The following is a 22,729-nucleotide window of genomic DNA, read 5'->3' as shown; positions in this document are numbered from 1 at the left end:
CTTATAATTGAGTACTGTAAGCGTGGGTAACTTGAAACGGGGGTGTAACTTGGAACACTTGTGACTTTTTATGGTCTAGTAGTGGTCACACTGGATGTATGTTGGCTAGCGTGCTCTACGTGGTCTCATATTTTTCGTATGATTGGCGTCGATTTTATGCAGCAATCATACCTTATTATTTTTTATATCTTGGTCTTATTAAAAAATGAAGAAAACATGCTTTGAAAATCGTCAAAATTCAATAGTGTTGAAACTTCTTTTACCCAGCTGTTCGGATAAAGGCGAGTGAAATAATTTTTCAAAATAATTACAGTATGTGTTAAGAGCTACTCAATGGCGTTGAATTAAAATCTGTACCTGTAATAGTTTCAAAGTGACAGCCATTTAAAAAAAAAAATCAGTTTTGTTCCAAGTTTTTTATCTGTTCCAATATTTTTTATAATTCTCAATTTTGAGATAATTTGAAAAATGAAAAAACCATCTTGTAGGAAATTTAATTTGCAACATGATAGGTTTTTTATTTTTTAAATTATCTTAATATTTGAGCGAGTTATGTCAATTTGAAAAAATTGTGTTTCTATAATTTTTTTTTTATTGAAAAAAACAAGATTTTCGCGTTTTTTTGTCATTGTGAGTGAACGAAGCGTTGGTATGAGTTGGGGTGTTGGGGAATATTATTTGTTGATGTTTTTCTTCAATTTCAAGGGTTCCAGGTGCTTGCCAAAGCCATCTAACAGGGGGAAAATGGCCAATTTTTTTGAGTGTTCCAAGTATTTATTTTTTGAAAAAAACTTGGAACACCTATTTTTTTTAAAAAAAGGGGGTAAAAAAATTTTTGGGGCACTGGATATTTACTAAATATCAAAGAGAAGGAGGGGTCCCAACTTTTGAGCCAAAAAAAAAATTTTTCCACCGATTGGTTTTAAAATAATTCAAGTTTGAATATCTCAGTGTTCCAAGTTACCCACGCTTACAGTACCAAGACACTTATTTTTTTGTACAAAAATCTTCTAATGGTCAAATGGTGTAAAGGATTATGTAAAATTTGTGACTATACCTATGGACGTTTTTGAAAAAATAAATAAATAAATAAAATTAAAAACTTCAATTTCAATAATAAAATCACACACACGTAGTAAAATGCTTAAAATTAATTGGTAAAGTTGAAAGGGTTTTTGATTCCTATAAAGAAATCTCACAATTCCTCTCCATGAAGATTATTACTTTCAGTTGTAAATGCATGGTCTGCTGTGTAGAAGTTATGACAATCAGCCGGGTAATGTGCCTAAAGACAAATGTATAAAATTATAAGTACTCGTATTAATTCAGTCCAGATTTTATCCTAACACAATGGTAAATTTTAATACACTTACTTCACATACGATATCTTCAGTCACAGCATTATATAATTTCCAGAATGGCGTTCCTGTCCTGCCTGATAAATACCATGCAGCGGATAAGCTAAAAAAAAAACACAATTTTATGAAAATGAACAATTTATGACACTCCTTGAGTTCTAGATATTTTATAGAGGAATAAAAATGAATAATTTACCTAGATAGTTTCATTACTCCTGGCTTGAGGCCTATTTGAGCAGGTGAACTGTTATCTTTCTTATTTAAATAGCATAATAGTTGTTTATCACATTGAGGATTTAGAATGGAAAATTTATACGCTCGCCATACTCTGAGAACTGGTTCTATTAATTCACCGTTTAATACGTCTCCAAGTCTATCACTAATGTCTTTGGAGCTCAGTTGGCTCATGCTGAGTAAATTCTTTCCTTCGCCTATTTTGAATACTTCCTGAGAAAAATAATTAATCATTAGTGAATATAATAGTGATTGCTCAGAAATAGGTAAAAAAAATGTTTGGAGGAGTTTAACTTAAATTCAGTGAAGGCTTTCATTCAAGTTGAAAATCACTCAGAAATTTTTTAGCTCTGTGGAGGGGGAGGTGTGGGTCCTCACTCCTCAAAGATGAATAATTTTTGGAAAATAGTTCTCATAATACTGTCTTTTGGAACGGGGTCATTTTTCCTGAAACAAGCTGGGTTGCCCCTAGAGTACAAAAACACAATTTTTTCACGAAAATGTTTTCTCTTTGAGAACCCATATCTCCCCTCCAAGGGCACCTCCGTAGATTGCATTTTTTCTGAGTCACTGAAGGTCTCCTCTGAATTTGGTCGCAATCCTACCACTTTTTTTATTTGTAATCTACTCTAATGTACTGTAAGTAATAATGGTTACCTTCAAATATATCACAGCCGGTCTGATGTATTTGCCCGAATCTATTTTCAAACCAAATTGTTTCCTTGTTATGGCATCAATTATCGATATTGCTGAATCAGTTGGTTTGGTTGGATCAAAGTATACCGAATCTGAGTACCCTTGAGATCTTAGAAAGCTGTTTCCAAGAAACTTGATGTTGCCGATGTATCTGAGGAAATGGAAAAATTGGCAATGTTTTAACTTCCATTTTGTGATTGCATTCCATTAGCACTAGTACTACATATTATTACCTAATTGTATCAAAATGGCATTATAAATCTAGAAAATTGAGTGGGTAGGCTACATCCGTGATCCAGTCAATCATGCAAATTTTAAAAATTTTCCAAAGAACGGAAAACTTTCTATTTGAATTTTTTCCTTCCTGAATAAATTTATACTGGTAAAAAAAATATCACTCGAAGTGTCTGTCTGTAAATCAGTTCAAATGTGTGTGAAATTGAAATGGTAGTTGTAGGTCGAGGCTATTTCACAACTCGATCTTTATGCCCAAATTTTTTCCCACACTTTCTTGAAGGAATTTTCATAATTCTAAAGCAGTCGAAAAACACGCCGAAGGTTCCAGAATCGCTAATAATGGTCAAACATGGATTCAGGGAGTTGGTTTTAGGCAGGTTTTATATCATTTCTAAAAAATTTCAAAAATTTTCCTCCGAATAAGAAACTTTTGATTTCTTGAAATTTTTTCGCCTTACTCGTATGAGAAGACCTTTTGAACTGACACTCCATAGATTGAACTAGACCAAAAGCTGCATCAAAAAGAGCATCTTAAAACCACCGCGACCAAAATTTCACGTCATACATTTTATTCTTGGACTTCGGGCAATTTTTGAAAATTTTAAAAATTCAAAAAATCTATTTTACATTACGAGAAAATCTACACATATTTAAACCAGCTCAAACAAAACTTTCAAGTTCTGAAGTATATTTTTTGATTTTTGGGGAATTTTTTTTCTTGAAAAACGAATTTTTTAATCAAAATGAACTAATGTGATTGATTCCTTCAATTCGACTCCCAAGCATTATTAGCAATAACTATTCGTTTTGGAGCATTCTGGAGTCTCCAGCGATTTTTCAATCTCCAGAGGTTTCAAATTTCTCCAGAGGGGCAAGAGGTCATTAACCTTTGTCAATCTACGTTTTTCGGCTATATCGGCGAAATGAAGGGTCGGAGGAAAAAAAACAATTGAGCTAAAATTATTCTACGTCAAATTTCCTATGAGCAAGACCAGTTCAAAAATTTTACCAAATGGAGCTATAAAGCTGAAATTCGGGATATACCCTATTTTCGACCTGCCGAATCGATTGGAAACGATTTCAAGTCGTTTTGAACAGTTCTGGAGCCTCTAGCACATTTTTGAAACTTGAAATTTCTACAAAATTTCATCAAATGGAGTTGAAAAGCCAAAGTTCATTCTTTAAACTAATTTTAAAATGCCATGAAGTCAACTGCAAGTATATTTCAAGTCGTTTTGTAGCCTTCAGCGAGTTTCTGAAAATTAGTAGAACCTCCAGTAAATTTTTGAAACTTGCAATTTCTACAAAATTTTATCAAATGGAGTTGGAAAGCCGAAAGTTGATTCGGATAAGTTTTGTGGAATTTTTTGAAAAACATAAGTTTCTAAAAATCTGCTTTCGGATTTCCAACTCTGTTTGGTAAATTTTTATGGAAATTTCGAGCATTGAAATATCTGCTGGAGGCTCCAGTAATTTCCAAAAAGTCGCTGGAGGCTCGAACACGACTTGAAATCTAGTTGCAGTCAACTCCCTAGCGTATTGAAATTGGTTTACAGAATAAATTTTAGCTTTCCGGCTGCTTTTGATGAAATTTTGTAGAAATTTCAAGTTTCAAAAATGTGCTGGAGGCTCCAGAACTGCTGAAAATGGTTTGAAACAGTTTCTAATCGATTTAGCAGGTCGAAAATAGAATTTATGGTCAAAATATTTTCGAGTCTCGATTTTCATTTTTTAAAACAATTTTCATAAAATTGACAACTTTACCCCCCCCCCCTTCTCAGTAAGGGTTAAATCGCCATTTCGGGAAAAGCGGAACTGGTCATGCTGATAGGAAATTTAGCGTAGAACAATTTTTGTTCGAACATTTTCCCTCTCGGACCCTTCATTTCGCCAATACAACCGAAAAACCTGTATTGGCAAAGGTTAATGACTTCTTGCGGGGGTAGCCGGCAAGTTGCGGGGTGCAACTTATGATGGGTTGTTTTAGAGATCAATCTGAACAAATAATGTGAAATTCAGCTTTCCCCCCAATTTTTCCGAGGTTCGACTAAAATTTTTGCTAAAACACTTTCTTTAAAAATACGATTTCTTCACTTTTTCTGTTATAATGATTAAAAATTTACTTTTGAACTTTTTTGGTCCATTCAGAACGATTTGAAATTTCTGGAAAAGATTGTAAAATGAATTGAGGCTTCAAAATACTCCAAAACAAGTAGTTGCAGATGTCTGAGAATTTAATTGAAGGAATTATTCGTGCCTATTGGTCCAATTTATTCAAAAAAATGCATGTTTACCCATGAAATAGTCTTAAAATCGGACTTGAAATGGCTGTTTTGAATTTTTCGAGCATTCAAAAATTTACTAAAAATCCAAATCGAACTCAAGCTGCTGAAATTTTGATTTAGGGGGTTTTTGGGCCTTCTTTTTCGATCCATGTAGTTTGTTTAATATAAATCCAGGAGTTTCGAAAGGTTATTCCCTTATTTGGAGAGATATCCACCTTAAATACAGATCAATACTGAGTCATAACTCGATTTTTAGTTTCCCAAATAATTTATTTCCCTCCTTTCTGGAGAAATTTAAAATCCTGCTACTAGCTCCAAAATGACTGGAAATGTTGAAATTGGGATTTCAACTTCAGGACTTCTTTCATCATTTTTACTTCGTAAAATAATACCTATGTATTTTTTTTTTTTTTTTTTTTTTTAAGAACACAAATTGCCAAAAATTGAACGATAAATCGATACTCAATCGATAAATCTGACTCACAACAATATTAAACTTGCCTAACATTCGACAAATCGAAAACAAACTTTCAACAAAATAAATAAATATTTATTATTTACGGTCATTGACCTTAACGATCAATAAACCAGACAAATGAGACTGAGCAAAAAGCTCGATGACTTTACTTTACGACGACAAGAATAATATTAACGCGAACTAACTTAGTAACTAACGAAAACAACGAAAAAACAACGATAATTTAACAGCCAACAGTTTACGCGATTTTACGAAAAGAACAAAAAACCATTTTATACGTAACCAACAATATATATATCGCGAAACTGAAATTCATTTTTAATAAAAAATAAAAACTTAAAAGTTACCGAACATAGTTCGTTACGGTTACGATTCCAATTTTGCCAACACCCCACCATAAAAATATTTTCCCTAACACGCGTACCACTTAAATAAACGTAAAACTTGTTGCTTCTTATCAATACCGGTGTTAGTAAACACTTTGAAACAAAATATTTTTACAGCAAAATTTCAGTTAAATTATATTAAAATTACATAAAAAACAACTCGAAAACTTAATTTAAGCATTAAACAATGACTCACAGAGTCTATCGAAAACGGTACGTGTCGTGGCTTTGGTTAAAATATCGGCAAGTTGATCCGCCGAAGATATCTTTTGCAAGTAAATGATCTGTTTTGTGACTAAATCGCGTATATGATGATAACAGACATCTATATGTCTGGTACGTTTCGATTCGACCGTATTCGCAACGGCAATCGCTGCATTAGAATCGCAATACACCGGTACGGTGTCAATACGAACTTCTAATTCGACAAACAGATTTCGCCAAGCCAAGACTTCCTTTCCAGACGTACTTAACGCAACGTATTCAGCTTCACACGACGAAAGACTTACACAATTTTGTTTCTTGACTACCCAGTCAATTACGTTGCCATAGTGCAATACAAAAATTCCAGACGTTGATTTTCTGTCCAAACAATCACCAGCGAAGTCCGAATCTACGTATACTCTAACAGAGTATTTATCAACGACTTCAGGTATTACGTAGGTAAGTCTCACGTTCAACGTACTACGTAAATACCTGAGAATACGCTTACTATATTCGAATAGCTCCTTGTTTGCCAAGTGCTGGTATCTGCTTAGAAAGTTTACAGCAAAAGCGATATCGGGACGTGTTCCCCTTGCTATGTAACTTAAACTTCCTAAGAGACCACGCACTTTGGTTTCATAACTTTTATCGAGCTTGAGATTGGTAATCTTCAAGCCCGGTTCGATTGGAGTTGAGATACTATTCGAATTAGATAAACCGTAATCATTAACTAACTGCTCGATATATGAATTTTGATGTATTTCTAACTTTTCTTTACTACGATTAATTTCCATTCCGATGAACTTCTTGCATTGTTCCAGGTCTCTGATTCCAAAACGCTCATTCAATCGCTTGACCAACCACTCAATTAGACGATCATCGCAACCTGTAATTAGAAAATCGTCTACGTAAATGACAAACACACAACGTAGAGGATTTTTGGCATCGAAGTAGACACACGGATCAACTTTGCTCCTTACGAAACCGAGCGAAAGTAAATACTCATTCAATTTTGCGTTCCACGACTTGGGACTCGTTTTTAACCCATATAACGAACGTTTGAGAATATATACGACACCTTTTTCTTCGTTAGTCCCTTTCGGTGGGTTGAACATAATACCTCGGTTTATATCTCCATTGAGAAATGCAGTACTCACATCTAGCTGTCTCAACTGCCACTTGTTGACCATAGCTAGATTGAGCATCGAGCGTATTATCGGTTGATTAGGTGTTGGAGCGTATATTTCATCCAACTCATAAAAATGGTTGTCTTTGAAACCACGCAACACCAATCTAGCCTTAAATTTCACCCCACCATTCGAGTTGATTTTTTTCTTTAGAACCCACTTACTATCTACTTTCGAATAATTCTCTTTATTTACGCTTTTTTCAGATGCTGAATACCAAACGTCTTTGATCTCCATCGCCTTTAACTCTTCATCTATCGCTACACGCCAAAATTTCGACTCAGGACCGTTTAACGCTTCTTCATACGTAAGGTCATCGACCCCAGCGAGTGCAAAGCAAGCAAAATCGACGCTACGTTCATCCGAAGATGATGTATCGATTAAACTACGATCTACTAAATTATCACCGCTACGTTCGGCTTCAGTCAGCTCATCTGGGTTTATCCAATTGGAGCAACCAGGAGCTGAATCAACGTTACTTACTGGTGTAACCGTAGGTACGATATTCACATCGCTTACACTCACTGATACCGATGTTTTTAACAAATGATCGTTAATAACATCGTGTATCTTACGCGTTTCGTCTACTTCTACGCAACTCGAATTCGTAAATTTATTTCGTAAAACATCGTACAATACATAACCTGTCTCTGTAAAACCAAGTAGAACCATATCGATCGACTTCTCATCAGTTTTCTTTCTCTTTTCAGGCGGTACCAGAACTCGTGCAACGCTTCCAAACAATCTCACTCTCGATAAATCCGGCTTTCGGCGATTCCACAGCTCGTACGGTGACAGATCGTTCAAGGCAGAATGCGGTAAACGATTGTACACGTAGTTCGCCGTGTATGCAGCGTAAAGCCAGAATTTATTCGTTAAACCGCCTTCGTATAACAGAGCTCGCATTTTTTCTTGGATGGTTCGGAAAAAACACTCGACGGTGCCATTATGCTGCTTCTCATACGGCTCACTGTTCTGCATAGATATGCCTTTTTCGTCGACAAACTCTTTAAAGGTACCTCCGATAAATTCACTAGCGTTATCGCACCTGATACGCTTCACTTTCGTACTCCATAACGTTTCACTAATATTTACAAATTTTTTTAGGTAGGTACCTACTTCGGCTTTACTTCTCATTCCAAACGTTACTCCCCATCTCGTACAGTCATCTACGAAGCCAATCAAATATCGCTCGCCTTCTAGTCCTTCTGTAATAGGACCCATTACGTCAATATGAACGAGATCGAGCGGATTTGGATACCTATACCTACTTGAATCGTAGGTATGTTTCTTTTGTTTTGCTTTACAGCAAATTTGACACTGATTGAAAGGTGGGCAATCACATCCACGTAACTCAGGAATCTTATCTAGTACCGTTTTGCTCGTATGAGCCAACCTACGATGCCAGATGTCACCTTCACCTTTTAACCTATTTACTTTCTTTTTATTTTTCAGATTTACATCACTGTCACTGCACGTACTGGTATTTCCTATACCTACACTTGAAACATTCGAGTTTACACTACTAGAAGTATTACCTATCGTCGTCGAACCATTACCTACATTTTTCGAGTCGCTAACATCACTAGAAACCAACGCAGATGAATAATTGGAACATGAGTACAACATAGGAGGTATATTTATCATAAATTGAATCGTATACAATCCATTATCATTAAGTACTAATTTTGACACTAAATTTCCCGCAGGATCGACCAAACGAGGATCTTCATCAAAGAAGAAACGATAACCATTCGCTACAATTTTCGACACGGACAGAAGACTAAAAGAAAGACTAGGTACGTAATATACCTCGTTCAACCAATAGACGTTTCCGTCATCGGCTAGAACTCTCAATCGGCCTACTCCTTCTTTAATTAAAGAGACCTCACAATGAGCGGATTGTAAACTCTCATTTATTTTCCTCTCATCGTGTAAGACTCCTCGATGTTTTAGAAAATGCGAAGTCACACCACTGTCGACGACAAACGTGATAAAATCGACGCCGTCGTCGTCGTTTGTCTCGACATACGCATTTTCTTCACCGAGATTTAAAGCAGTCGAGTCACCTAAAAAATAGTTCGACCCGATATTTACGTTACGCGAATTTCCGAAATTAGAAATCGCAACACTGTCACCGAAACTACTATGACCGACACTATTTTTAACGAATTCATCTACGATATTACGACTACGACCTTCATCTAACGAGAAATTTTCTTTTTTTCCAGATGTCGACGGAAAAAGACCTAACGCGATAGACGGACGAGGACCTGACGAACCGGACGAACCTGCAGTACCAGACGTACCCGACGTACCACTCGACGAACCGTTACCACCGTTATTACGCGACGAATCACCGTTCTGCGGACAATTACGACCTATATGCCCGGTTAGATTGCATCGATAGCAAACGATACTTCCCCGAGGGTTGGTATCGTTTCTATAATTCCCTCCGGCGGATCGACAAGACTTGGCCATGTGGCCCCGTTTATGACACTTATAGCAGGTACGATCTTTGGCTTGTACGAAGCCATTATTACTACTACGATCACCGTTACCGTTCGACGAATTACCGGACGAGTTCGAACTACGATTACGCGACTTATTACGATTACGATTACGATTATTTTTATTACCGGATTGATCAGATGCGGCCATCGCTGAACCGGTACTTGTCGAACTCTTCGAAGTCGAGGAGTTCTTTGAGGCATCTTCCAAACTCAAAAGCAACGATGAAATTAACTTTGGATTTGGGTCTCCAGCTGTGACGTGAACCAGTCCTCGAGCAGTCATACGCACTGATTCATACTTCGGCGAATTGCCTAACGCATTGATCAGATACGTATAGATCTCTGATGGAGTCAACTTCACGTCCAAACTCTCCATATCGTTGATTAACGTATAAAATGCCTCCAAGAACTCTTTCGGACCTTTGTACATATCGATGACAATCTTCGAAATACGAGTTCGACAGTCGATAATTGCTGCTTGGTTTTCCGCCTGGTACAAGGAGTTGAGCTCCGTCCAGAATACGTACGGATCCTCTGTCTCCTTGACCAACCGGAAAACGTTCTCAGCTACGTGCCTAATTAAAATTTCTAAAGCTTTCGCTTTTTTACGCGGCGATAACGTATTTACTTCAAGAATCGCGGTCTGAAGTCCTTTGGCTGCCAAAATAACTTTGATTTTTCTTTTCCAGGACACGAAGCCCGTACCGCGAAAGACCATCGACTCCATTACACGATTATCACCGGCACCGAACATACTACCAGACGAACTACTCGAATCGGATTCTACAGCTACGTCGTCGGACTCGTCGTCGCTACTTTCACTACCTTCGGACTCGTCGTCGGATGGACCAGGAGGTGGAGGAGGTGGAGGACCGGATGACGGATTAGACGGAGGAGGAACGGGATCAACAGGGATCGTCGGATCGTCGGATGTCGAATCACCAAAACCTGCTGAACTTGGACCAGCTTCCGAATCGCCGGATGACTCAGATACGTGCTGTAACGTTACTTTACTTTTACCTTTCGACTTCGGTATACTTTGTTCAGGTTTTTCCTTTTCAGAAAAACCACGAAACTCGGCGCTCGATTTACGCTTATCTACACTACTGTCGTCGTCGTCTACGTTGACCGATTTTCCTGACTGCAAATAGGACAGGACTGTCGACATTTACTTCGTCGAACACCACGAACCAAAAACAAACAGCTACACAAGCCGGATACTTTGACGAACGAATCCACACAGGATACCAAATACGTCGTCGAACTACAGAGCGTTTCACCAACTACGCTCACGCTACCATGAACGATAAATCGATACTCAATCGATAAATCTGACTCACAACAATATTAAACTTGCCTAACATTCGACAAATCGAAAACAAACTTTCAACAAAATAAATAAATATTTATTATTTACGGTCATTGACCTTAACGATCAATAAACCAGACAAATGAGACTGAGCAAAAAGCTCGATGACTTTACTTTACGACGACAAGAATAATATTAACGCGAACTAACTTAGTAACTAACGAAAACAACGAAAAAACAACGATAATTTAACAGCCAACAGTTTACGCGATTTTACGAAAAGAACAAAAAACCATTTTATACGTAACCAACAATATATATATCGCGAAACTGAAATTCATTTTTAATAAAAAATAAAAACTTAAAAGTTACCGAACATAGTTCGTTACGGTTACGATTCCAATTTTGCCAACAAAAATGATAAATTTTGAATTTTAAAAAATTTTCCAAAAATCGAAAAACATTTCCGAGCAGCTGAAATTTTGAACGTGGAGGCTTTAGACCATAACCATGCCCTTTCCAATAAAAATTGTGCGATCCTATTTAAATTCGAAGACAATATCTCGAGATGTTTCCTTTATTGACGGAGTGATAATTGATAAATGATATTCCATTTCAGTTTTTCAATCAAAATAACCCGAGATGGCATCAGACATCGTAATATTTATAATCTCAATTACAAGTCATAGAATAGAACGTGTATTGCTAAGCCAAAGTTCATTCTTTAAACTAATTTTAAAATGCCATGAAGTCAACTGCAAGTATATTTCAAGTCGTTTTGTAGCCTTCAGCGAGTTTCTGAAAATTAGTAGAGCCTCCAGTAAATTTTTGAAACTTGCAATTTCTACAAAATTTTATCAAATGGAGTTGGAAAGCCGAAAGTTGATTCGGATAAGTTTTGTGGAATTTTTTGAAAAACATAAGTTTCTAAAAATCTGCTTTCGGATTTCCAACTCTGTTTGGTAAATTTTTATGGAAATTTCGAGCATTGAAATATCTGCTGGAGGCTCCAGTAATTTCCAAAAAGTCGCTGGAGGCTCGAACACGACTTGAAATCTAGTTGCAGTCAACTCCCTAGCGTATTGAAATTGGTTTACAGAATAAATTTTAGCTTTCCGGCTGCTTTTGATGAAATTTTGTAGAAATTTCAAGTTTCAAAAATGTGCTGGAGGCTCCAGAACTGCTGAAAATGGTTTGAAACAGTTTCTAATCGATTTAGCAGGTCGAAAATAGAATTTATGGTCAAAATATTTTCGAGTCTCGATTTTCATTTTTTAAAACAATTTTCATAAAATTGACAACTTTACCCCCCCCCCCCTTCTCAGTAAGGGTTAAATCGCCATTTCGGGAAAAGCGGAACTGGTCATGCTGATAGGAAATTTAGCGTAGAACAATTTTTGTTCGAACATTTTCCCTCTCGGACCCTTCATTTCGCCAATACAACCGAAAAACCTGTATTGGCAAAGGTTAATGACTTCTTGCGGGGGTAGCCGGCAAGTTGCGGGGTGCAACTTATGATGGGTTGTTTTAGAGATCAATCTGAACAAATAATGTGAAATTCAGCTTTCCCCCCAATTTTTCCGAGGTTCGACTAAAATTTTTGCTAAAACACTTTCTTTAAAAATACGATTTCTTCACTTTTTCTGTTATAATGATTAAAAATTTACTTTTGAACTTTTTTGGTCCATTCAGAACGATTTGAAATTTCTGGAAAAGATTGTAAAATGAATTGAGGCTTCAAAATACTCCAAAACAAGTAGTTGCAGATGTCTGAGAATTTAATTGAAGGAATTATTCGTGCCTATTGGTCCAATTTATTCAAAAAAATGCATGTTTACCCATGAAATAGTCTTAAAATCGGACTTGAAATGGCTGTTTTGAATTTTTCGAGCATTCAAAAATTTACTAAAAATCCAAAAACGAACTCAAGCTGCTGAAATTTTGATTTAGGGGGTTTTTGGGCCTTCTTTTTCGATCCATGTAGTTTGTTTAATATAAATCCAGGAGTTTCGAAAGGTTATTCCCTTATTTGGAGAGATATCCACCTTAAATACAGATCAATACTGAGTCATAACTCGATTTTTAGTTTCCCAAATAATTTATTTCCCTCCTTTCTGGAGAAATTTAAAATCCTGCTACTAGCTCCAAAATGACTGGAAATGTTGAAATTGGGATTTCAACTTCAGGACTTCTTTCATCATTTTTACTTCGTAAAATAATACCTATGTATTTTTTTTTTTTTTTTTTTTTTTAAGAACACAAATTGCCAAAAATTGAACGATAAATCGATACTCAATCGATAAATCTGACTCACAACAATATTAAACTTGCCTAACATTCGACAAATCGAAAACAAACTTTCAACAAAATAAATAAATATTTATTATTTACGGTCATTGACCTTAACGATCAATAAACCAGACAAATGAGACTGAGCAAAAAGCTCGATGACTTTACTTTACGACGACAAGAATAATATTAACGCGAACTAACTTAGTAACTAACGAAAACAACGAAAAAACAACGATAATTTAACAGCCAACAGTTTACGCGATTTTACGAAAAGAACAAAAAACCATTTTATACGTAACCAACAATATATATATCGCGAAACTGAAATTCATTTTTAATAAAAAATAAAAACTTAAAAGTTACCGAACATAGTTCGTTACGGTTACGATTCCAATTTTGCCAACAAAAATGATAAATTTTGAATTTTAAAAAATTTTCCAAAAATCGAAAAACATTTCCGAGCAGCTGAAATTTTGAACGTGGAGGCTTTAGACCATAACCATGCCCTTTCCAATAAAAATTGTGCGATCCTATTTAAATTCGAAGACAATATCTCGAGATGTTTCCTTTATTGACGGAGTGATAATTGATAAATGATATTCCATTTCAGTTTTTCAATCAAAATAACCCGAGATGGCATCAGACATCGTAATATTTATAATCTCAATTACAAGTCATAGAATAGAACGTGTATTGCTGATACATAACGTGGGAGTGGATTTCCATACGTTCAGTGACCTCGATTTTGGTAACGGTGAAATATTTTTTTCGTTCACATTTTACGAGTAGGTACCTATGATAACATCATGTGGTTATTTCACCGGATCAACTTTGCGGATGTCTGAAGATGAGGACGATGACGAGTTAACTTGATTTCTTAGGTATTGCAAATATAATTAGTCATTCTATTGGACTCATTGACAGCAGCCCTTACACGTAATATGTAGAAATTCATTTAAAGTACGTAAAATAGTCTAGGGAACGAATGTTCTTGAAATGGGTACCTAATTGGTAAATTTTAGAAGAAAACATTGACTTGAATTTTTTTAATATATTATTCGAGTGCTCGATAAAATTTATTCATGGAAATATTTGAATTACTAAATAAGAAATCAGTCTAGCTTGAATTTGTGGAACACTTACGAAGTGATGGATGATTTAAGTTCCTGGTAAAATTTCGTCATATAATTTATAGGTAAATAAATGACGAATATGAACCGGAATTCTATTAAAAAATGAGATTTATAAATTTTGAGCCATTATAACTTGGGTAAAGGCTAAAAGTACCTAGATTGTAACATTACTCGTAGGTAGGTACACTCAAATAAATTATCACGATTATGGCTAATTTTTTTTTATCAAAGATGATGAAATAACTCACCTAGCTTGAGTACTCGGATCAGACAAATGCCTTATCCATTCTCCAACAAAACTCGAAAGACTCTTGATCCATTTACGTCTAAACGAAGCGTTCTCCATCGACTCGAAAATCCTATCTACTTGGAAATACCCATCTTTATCAACAAACAGCTCGAATATAGCTTCTAGACCACTCTTCTTCCACACAGCTTCACCAAACTCCGATTGTTTGAAATGCTCCCAATATTCGTAAAAAATATTCATAAAAGGTGGCGTATACGATCCTTTTTCATACTTATCATGCTCGGATTGATCTTCCAGCTCGTTATCAGCGAAATGCACGTGTCCACTGGGTACATTACCGGTCAACATTGGTAACAAGTTCAATAACCCTTCTAATCCACCACTTTCTGAATTCTTATCACTCGACATAGATGAGATCAGGTTACCAGCTAAGCCTAAAATTGATCCCCAATCAGGGCTGCTTTGCTGTCCTGGTATTTCGTTTTTGCTTTCGGCCAGCGAAGAGAATACTTGGGCTACTTGGCCTAGCATTTTTGGATCAAATCCTTGAGGATTTTTCTCCAACATACCAGCTATACCACCGAGGATATCGCTGGCTATGTTTTTGCCTCCGGGTGCATTCATACCTGATAACAAATCGCCGATTGCTTGACCGCCCTTTACTGATTGGAAAATTCCACTGAGAGCTGCCATTGCTGCGTTTTTACTCATGTCCGGATTTTTTTCCATTAGGTTGCCGAGCATGTCCTGGGCTGCGTCCAAGAATACATTTTTTTCTTCTTCGTGATCGACTTCGTTTTCAGAGTGAGGATTCGATTGTTGGAACGAGAACCGAATTGGCGATACGAATAGAAACAAGACGAATAACTTGGTTGATTTGTACATTTTTTTTTTCTAAAATATGAAAAATTTATAATGAAAAAAAAAAAAAACGTAAACTAATATCACAATTTAATTTTAAAAAAACTATATTTTAACACTTCTTTGTCACATTGTGAGTCACACGTCACACTAAAGGCGTTAGTAGTTGAGTAAAAATTTACATTATTTTTTTTTCAGAGAGAGAGATAGAGACAAATCAGAAACGCGTTCGAAAAATAAAAACATAGGTAAATAGAACACGTCAAAATTATATTATGATAGGGTTCAAGGTATACTGTTGGAAGTTTAGAGACCTGAGACACCAGCACAGAACTGGTTTCGTTCGCGTCATGTACTGGAGCATCATCGAGCGAGCCGTTAGGAACATCATAGCAGGTAGAAGAGGTAAGAAAGAGGAAATGACGTGTACTCTGGGTCAGTATCCCTATCCACAAAGCATTGTTCTCAATCTACGGATAGGTACCTTTTCTAGGAGGTATACAATATATACTTACATATTACACACATTGTTTTTATTTTGCGGAATTTTTTTCGCCAAATTTATTAAAGTTGAATTTTTTCAACTTGTAGTATAGGTGCTCATTGATGAAAAATTTCGGAATTAGTATAAATCAGATCGATAAATCAAAGAAATGAATGACTGGAATTTTTTTCAATTTTTGAAATCTTTTTTTTTGTAGGTTCTTACCAGAGGAATTAAAAAAACTGTATTTTTGCAAATTATTTTCAATGTTTTTTTCTACTTCTTTTTGCCACTGAACGAAGCTTTGGTCGGGTCTGTGTATTGTACTTGGAAAGCAAATTTGATTTTTCTGACACGAGACCAATCCAAAAATTGAAGGGTCAAGACTGTCAAAAGTATAAAAATTTTGGAAAATTTCATTTTTTGACCATGGTTTCTGGCAAAACTACATATTCAAGAGAAAAAAAGGTTCTTTTACAAAATATTCTATCTCTGAAATTGAAGTCGTTATGGAAAAATTTATTTCTACTGATGTCTCAAAAATAGACGAATTATTGTTCATAGCTTCTTTAATTATTTCTAAAGAGAGGGAATTTCACAAAAAACTATTTTTTCCATTGTTTTGAGAAATATGTACTCAACACAAAAATTTATCTTCAAAATTGATAGAAGTTCAACTTTTGGAAATTTTGGAGAATACTTTTCTGAATAAAAAATGTTTTTTTTTTCAAAATAATTGCTGAATAATTTCTTTATTTTTAAGAGAAAGTCTATTTTGCTTTTTTTTTTTTTTAAAAAACTTTTTTTGTTAATCTCCCAAAGTAATCTTTCGAAAACGACCATCTGTAATTTGATCAAGACCACGATTCTTGGAAAGAGCTTGAAACCCCAATACTCAAAATTATAGCTGCCCAAATTGATTTTTTGATTTTTGGTGAATTTTTGAAAATTCAAAATTGACCAGTTTCAGCAACTTAGATATACTTTATTTGAAAATACATACTGATATAGGAACTGAAAAAAAAATAGATGGAAATGAGTTATGAAACCCCTTTTCAGCTTCCCTGGATCAAATTTTACTATTTCTTGACCATTCTGGAGGCTCCAGCGCGATATTTAATTTCTCTGGATGGCGTGATAATCAAGTTGAACAGCTAAAAATAATGTTAAGGCTTATTATCGACTTATTTAATGAATATAACTCCATTTGGTACGATTTCCAGGCGGACATCACGAGTATGAGTTTTTTGACCATTAAGAAAAAAATTTTAAAAATCAAAAATTTACAATTCATAGGGAAAATTTTTGAAATTTGCACGAATGACTGTGTTTTGTCTGAAACCAACCTCCCAAAACCTCCCAAATCCGAATTTCGTTACTTTGAGCCATTCTGGAGCCTCCAGCGCGATTTTCATTTCCCCAGAATTTTTAATGTTTTTTTAGAAGGTGTGGAAATCAAATCAATTTGGGTAGCTGAATATGGATCTGTGACTTATTCTCGACCTTTTTGATAAATTTACTTATTCAGCTGCCCAAGTTCATTTTTCAATTTTTGGCGAATTTTTGAAAATTCAAAATTGACTGTTTTTGGCGATTTATGCTTTTTTTTAAAAAAGTACTTCAAAAATTTCCTTACAAACGAACTTTTGATTTTTTGGATTTTTTAAAAAAAGTAATTTTGAAAAAAGCTGGTCAAAAAACCACTCTTGAGGTGTCACTCCCAAAATTGGCTCAAATGTAGATAAACTCGTTAAACAGGTCGAGTTATAATACACAACTCGATTTTTAGCTGCCCAACTGCATATGTAGGTATTTACGCCTTCTGAAGGAAATTCAAAATTCTGGAGAAATTTAAAAATCGCGCTGGAGGCTCCAGAATGGCTGGAAACTGTGAAATTTGGATTGGGGGGGTTAGTTTTGGACAAAATACAGCGATTCGCGTGAATTTTGAAAATTTCCACATAAACAGGAAAATCATGATTTTTTGGATTTATTAATTTTGAAAAAAGCTGGTCAAAAAGCCACTTTTGAGGTGTCACTCTCAAAATCGGCTCAAATGTGGATAAACTCGTTAAACAGGTCGAGTGTAATATACAACTCGATTTTTAGCTGCCCAACTTCATACTCACGCCTTCTGGAGCAAATTCAAAATTCTGGAGAAATTGAAAAATCGCGATGGAGGCTCCAGAATGGTTGGAAATGGTGAAATTTGAATTTGGGTAATTAATATTACTTTTGGGACTTATTTTGACCATTTTTATTGATCAAGTACGTACTTTTTTTTAAAAAACATAAATCGCCAAAAACAGTCAATTTTGGATTTTCAAAAATTCGCCAAAAATTGAAAAATGAACTTGGGCCGCTGAAAATTTAGTTTTGGGGGTTTTAGACTATGCTCTTTCCAAAAATCGCGGCCCCGTTCAAATCGGAGTGTGATACCTCAAGAGGTTCCCTTGTCAGTTCATGGGGAAGTGTTTGAAATCTGTACGAATAATAGCCTTGTCTTGATTATGACCAACCTCCCAAATCCAAATTTCACCATCTCGAGTCATTCCAGAGCCTACAATGCGATTTTCGATTTTTAAAAAAAATTCAAATTTCTCCAAAAGTACACGAAAAGTGATTTGAGCACTGAGCAGCTTTATTTCAAAAAAATTCAAATTTCTCCCAAAGTACATGAAAAGTGATTTGAGCAGCTTTAATAGTTATTCATTCCGGACCTATTTAACAAGTTTATTAACCTGGGGTTCAATTGCAAAGTGAACAGTGCTGTCAGTGTTTTTTTTTACCAAAAAAGTTTTATAATATTTGACCGGAGAATGCTGGCCAAAAAGCTTCTACAAGGTGTCCGCTTGGAAATCGGTTCAAATGTGGATAAACGCTTCAAACAAGTTGAAAATGAGCCACAACTCGATTTTCAGCGACAGAAATTATCAATTTCCATGCTTTCTGGATAAGTTTTAAAACTCTGGAGGAATCGGAAATCGCACTGGAGGTTCCAGAATGACTAGAAATGGTAAAATTCTGTTCAACGAATTTTTGGCTGATTTTTAAGAACCTAAAATTGGCCATTTTTATTTAGGTAGGTATTTATGTTTCTACTTTTTTTAAAAAAATATATCGTATTTACCCAAAAATGAAAAAAAAACAAGAAAATTAGTCTTTAAAGCAAATTTTACCAGAAGTGATTGAAGGAACTATTCACACATGGTTTACTTCTAGTGGAGTGGCAAACAGCTGAAATACTGGAGAAAATGGCATTTGATGAAAGAAGCGTGAATTTTGGTATGATGCATTTTAGGGCCAAAATGAAGTTTTTAAGACCGGGAGCCATTCGGGCTCCCCCCTCCTTCGAGGGGGTGGACCCTACAATTTTGAAATAATTCCTATCGATCGAGTTATGGTCAGAAATCAATTATTATGGTGCCCGCTATTTGGTATTGATCAGCACTTTCTATTTTCACCATTGAAGCCATCGTCCCCCCTCTCCCCTTGGCGTGGGGCTCAGCCCCCTAAATTGTGGATCTGGAAGACGTTGAGATTCGGAAATGTAATTTTGTGAAAATATCCTTCAAAAAGTGTACAAATAATTTTGGTTGTTCATTTTTTGGTTTCCTCCCCTCCTCTGCCCCCTGTGGCACCTCAAAACTTGAAAAACGCGCAAAATTGCCGCTTTAAATACGTGGAAATGGCGAGTTAAATGCCAATTCTTCTAGGCACTGATGAGAAACATTTTTTGAAAGCAGTAAATAACGCAAAAAATCATGAATCCCCCTTTTACGCGCCCCCATCAACCCCTAATTGCAAAAACTACCCTACTGGTAAAAATTCCACCAGAATTGAAATATTGAGCCGGTTACGGTTCAATATTGATTGATGTGTTTCTCTAAACGTGTCGGAGTCGTCGCATACCTCCCACTCATTCAAGGGGGCAGACCCCTAAAATGTGGAGGCAATGAAAACTCCACCTATGGAACTGAAATTCGGTAAATGTGTACTTCTCTGGTCATGGAAATATATTTAATGGTCCATTTCATCGATTACATTCCTCCCCCGCTCCCTCCCCTCCCCCTTTATCATTGCTTTCGTCTGAACCGAGCGCCCAACCTTCATTCACTTTATTGGACACAGATTTGCTTGTTTTCATCACACAATGATTACAAACATACCGTTGGAGAGCTGATGAAATTCTCTATCCATTGAGTGTAAAACGACTTCTGTTACCTTCCTATGGAGCGCGCTACAAAGCTGGAGGGGCTACTTTTTGATGAAATTTTGTATAATGGTAGATAAAGGGGGAGGGGAGGGAGCGGGGGAGGAATGTAATCGATGAAATGGACCATTAAATATATTTCCATGACCAGAGAAGTACACATTTACCGAATTTCAGTTCCATAGGTGGAGTTTTCATTGCCTCCACATTTTAGGGGTCTGCCCCCTTGAATGAGTGGGAGGTATGCGACGACTCCGACACGTTTAGAGAAACACATCAATCAATATTGAACCGTAACCGGCTCAATATTTCAATTCTGGTGGAATTTTTACCAGTAGGGTAGTTTTTGCAATTAGGGGTTGATGGGGGCGCGTAAAAGGGGGATTCATGATTTTTTGCGTTATTTACTGCTTTCAAAAAATGTTTCTCATCAGTGCCTAGAAGAATTGGCATTTAACTCGCCATTTCCACGTATTTAAAGCGGCAATTTTGCGCGTTTTTCAAGTTTTGAGGTGCCACAGGGGGCAGAGGAGGGGAGGAAACCAAAAAATGAACAACCAAAATTATTTGTACACTTTTTGAAGGATATTTTCACAAAATTACATTTCCGAATCTCAACGTCTTCCAGATCCACAATTTAGGGGGCTGAGCCCCACGCCAAGGGGAGAGGGGGGACGATGGCTTCAATGGTGAAAATAGAAAGTGCTGATCAATACCAAATAGCGGGCACCATAATAATTGATTTCTGACCATAACTCGATCGATAGGAATTATTTCAAAATTGTTGCGTCCACCACCTCGAAGGAGGGGGGAGCCCGAATGGCTCCCGGTCTTAAAAACTTCATTTTGGCCCTAAAATGCATCATATCAAAATTCACGCTTTTTTCATCAAATGCCATTTTTTTTCAGTTGCCACTCCACTATTCGCTCAAAAAAAATTATATTTCATAAAATATCATCCTTACAACTTTTTTTTTTAATTTTTAAAAATGTTCAAAAATTCGCAAAAAATCCAATAATAAATTTTTGGACCGGAAATTTTGGTTACGAAGTTTTTAAGGCGTGCTCTCTTGATCTACATACCTTGGTTTCATTCAAATTGGAGAGTACTAGTTCAAATTGTTCCCTTGTAAGCACAGTGCACAGGCATTTTTTTTTTTTTTTGATTGACGATTATCACTTCTGACTCTTTTTTTGTCAGCTTATTAGATCATTTTTAAATAACCAGCCGAGCAAACGTGGCCAAAATTTGAACATCATCTCACTCTTCTCATCATCGCTACACTTTTCCTCATTAGTTTAAATTTATACTCCAACTTAATTTTGGATAATTCACTTTTTAATTTTTATCATTATAAAAATGTGAGTTGAATTCTGGAAGTCTACGTCTGTTAAATTGACTGAAATTCCATTCGTTTAAAAAGAGCTTCGCGATTCAACCTTGAGACACATTGTTCGATTTAATTATAACTGCGCTACTAAGCAAACTATTTCTAGGTCAACGCAATTATTTATTTAGCCACTGGAATTACGTTGTTGCTACACTTGCGATGCGAGTACCTCCAGTAAGTACAACAGTTTATTTTTAACAAGGAAAAGTTTCTATTGTAAAAATACACTTTCCTTTATTTTGAACCATTTATTATCATCTGTGATTTTGATTCTTGCAGGTAGATCTAAGTATTTGCAGATAGGTACCTACTTAAACGTAGACTTGGAATTCCAGTAGATAAATAATCTCGTAACGGGATCGTACTTAAAAACAGGTTTCAAAAACGAAGAAGAATATAGGTAGCCATTGAGGCTGAGGGTTGATGGTTTGCATTAATATTGGATTTAAAAATATAATAAATATTCTGAGACTAAAATGTACAAAACACTGTTTTCTTACCTGTTGATTGATTTTATCAGAGTAAATTAAAGTTTTATTTCATGTTAAAGATTTGTATAGATAGGTACGCTTGAAACCAACACCAAATTGCCAATAACTGCTCGTATACCTACACGTCAGTTTTTAAGCCATGAAAGAGTTACTAATGTTGATAATAACACACCTATAACTAACCTACGTAATTTTTTTTTGGAAACCTACAAAATACTCGACTGAATTGCCAACACCACTTGAACACATCATGTTGACATTAAATTTCTTGGTAATTGCTACATATGGTTTTATGGTGATAACGAAGTGCGCTGAAAACTACTTCAAAAAGAAAGTATTAGGTACCGAATTGATGAATTTAAGGACTGTTTACGATCTACTCGTAAATAAATGCCCAGTTTGCTCGGTTCTTGGGAATGCTGAGTTCAAATATGAACTTGGTTTTTCGATCTGACTCTTTTAATAACCTTATAGTAGGTCTAGGTATCAATTAGGTACCTCAATTTATGAGAAAATATAGGTAACAATATGTGAACTATAATTAGATTTTTTGTATTGGATTAAAAGAAAATACGCAGAAGATTGAAAGATATTTGATAGGTACCTACCTACTTATAATCAATTAGTAACGCGCATTGCTTTTGACATGTCTTAGGTTTTCTATGTGATAAAATCTATAACATGCGTGAAGTTTATTGAACTGTAGATAAGCAAAGTTTGGATTTAT

General features: G+C 35.7%; 1 protein-coding gene across 1 annotated transcript; it reads right to left on the bottom strand.

Moving 5' to 3' along the window:
* Window positions 1-1,090: 1,090 nt before the first annotated feature.
* LOC135849288 (uncharacterized) lies at window positions 1,091-22,208 on the bottom strand. The gene is made up of 6 exons (XM_065369657.1): window positions 22,012-22,208; window positions 14,561-15,456; window positions 2,250-2,439; window positions 1,555-1,805; window positions 1,374-1,461; window positions 1,091-1,285 (listed from the first exon to the last, which is right to left on the bottom strand). Exons 2-6 carry the CDS (start codon window positions 15,445-15,447, stop codon window positions 1,196-1,198), a joined length of 1,506 nt encoding a protein of 501 aa, XP_065225729.1. The 5' UTR covers window positions 15,448-15,456; window positions 22,012-22,208; the 3' UTR covers window positions 1,091-1,195.
* Between the last annotated feature and the right edge of the window lie 521 nt (window positions 22,209-22,729).

This window comes from Planococcus citri, chromosome 1 (genome assembly GCF_950023065.1).
Source record: "Planococcus citri chromosome 1, ihPlaCitr1.1, whole genome shotgun sequence".
NCBI lineage: Eukaryota > Metazoa > Arthropoda > Insecta > Hemiptera > Pseudococcidae > Planococcus > Planococcus citri.
Note: the sequence above shows the minus strand (reverse complement) of the source record. Positions and strands in the feature narration are given on the sequence as shown.

Bases quoted from the DNA above. Each gene is read 5' to 3' on its own strand.
- LOC135849288 (XM_065369657.1), bottom strand. From the start codon at position 15,447: ATGTACAAATCAACCAAGTTATTCGTCTTGTTTCTATTCGTATCGCCA. The intron at 2,440-14,560 runs GTGAGTTATTTC...CCATTTCCTCAG, and splicing joins GATCCGAGTACTCAAGCTAG to ATACATCGGCAACATCAAGT. The intron at 1,806-2,249 runs GTAACCATTATT...TATTTTTCTCAG, and splicing joins CGGCTGTGATATATTTGAAG to GAAGTATTCAAAATAGGCGA.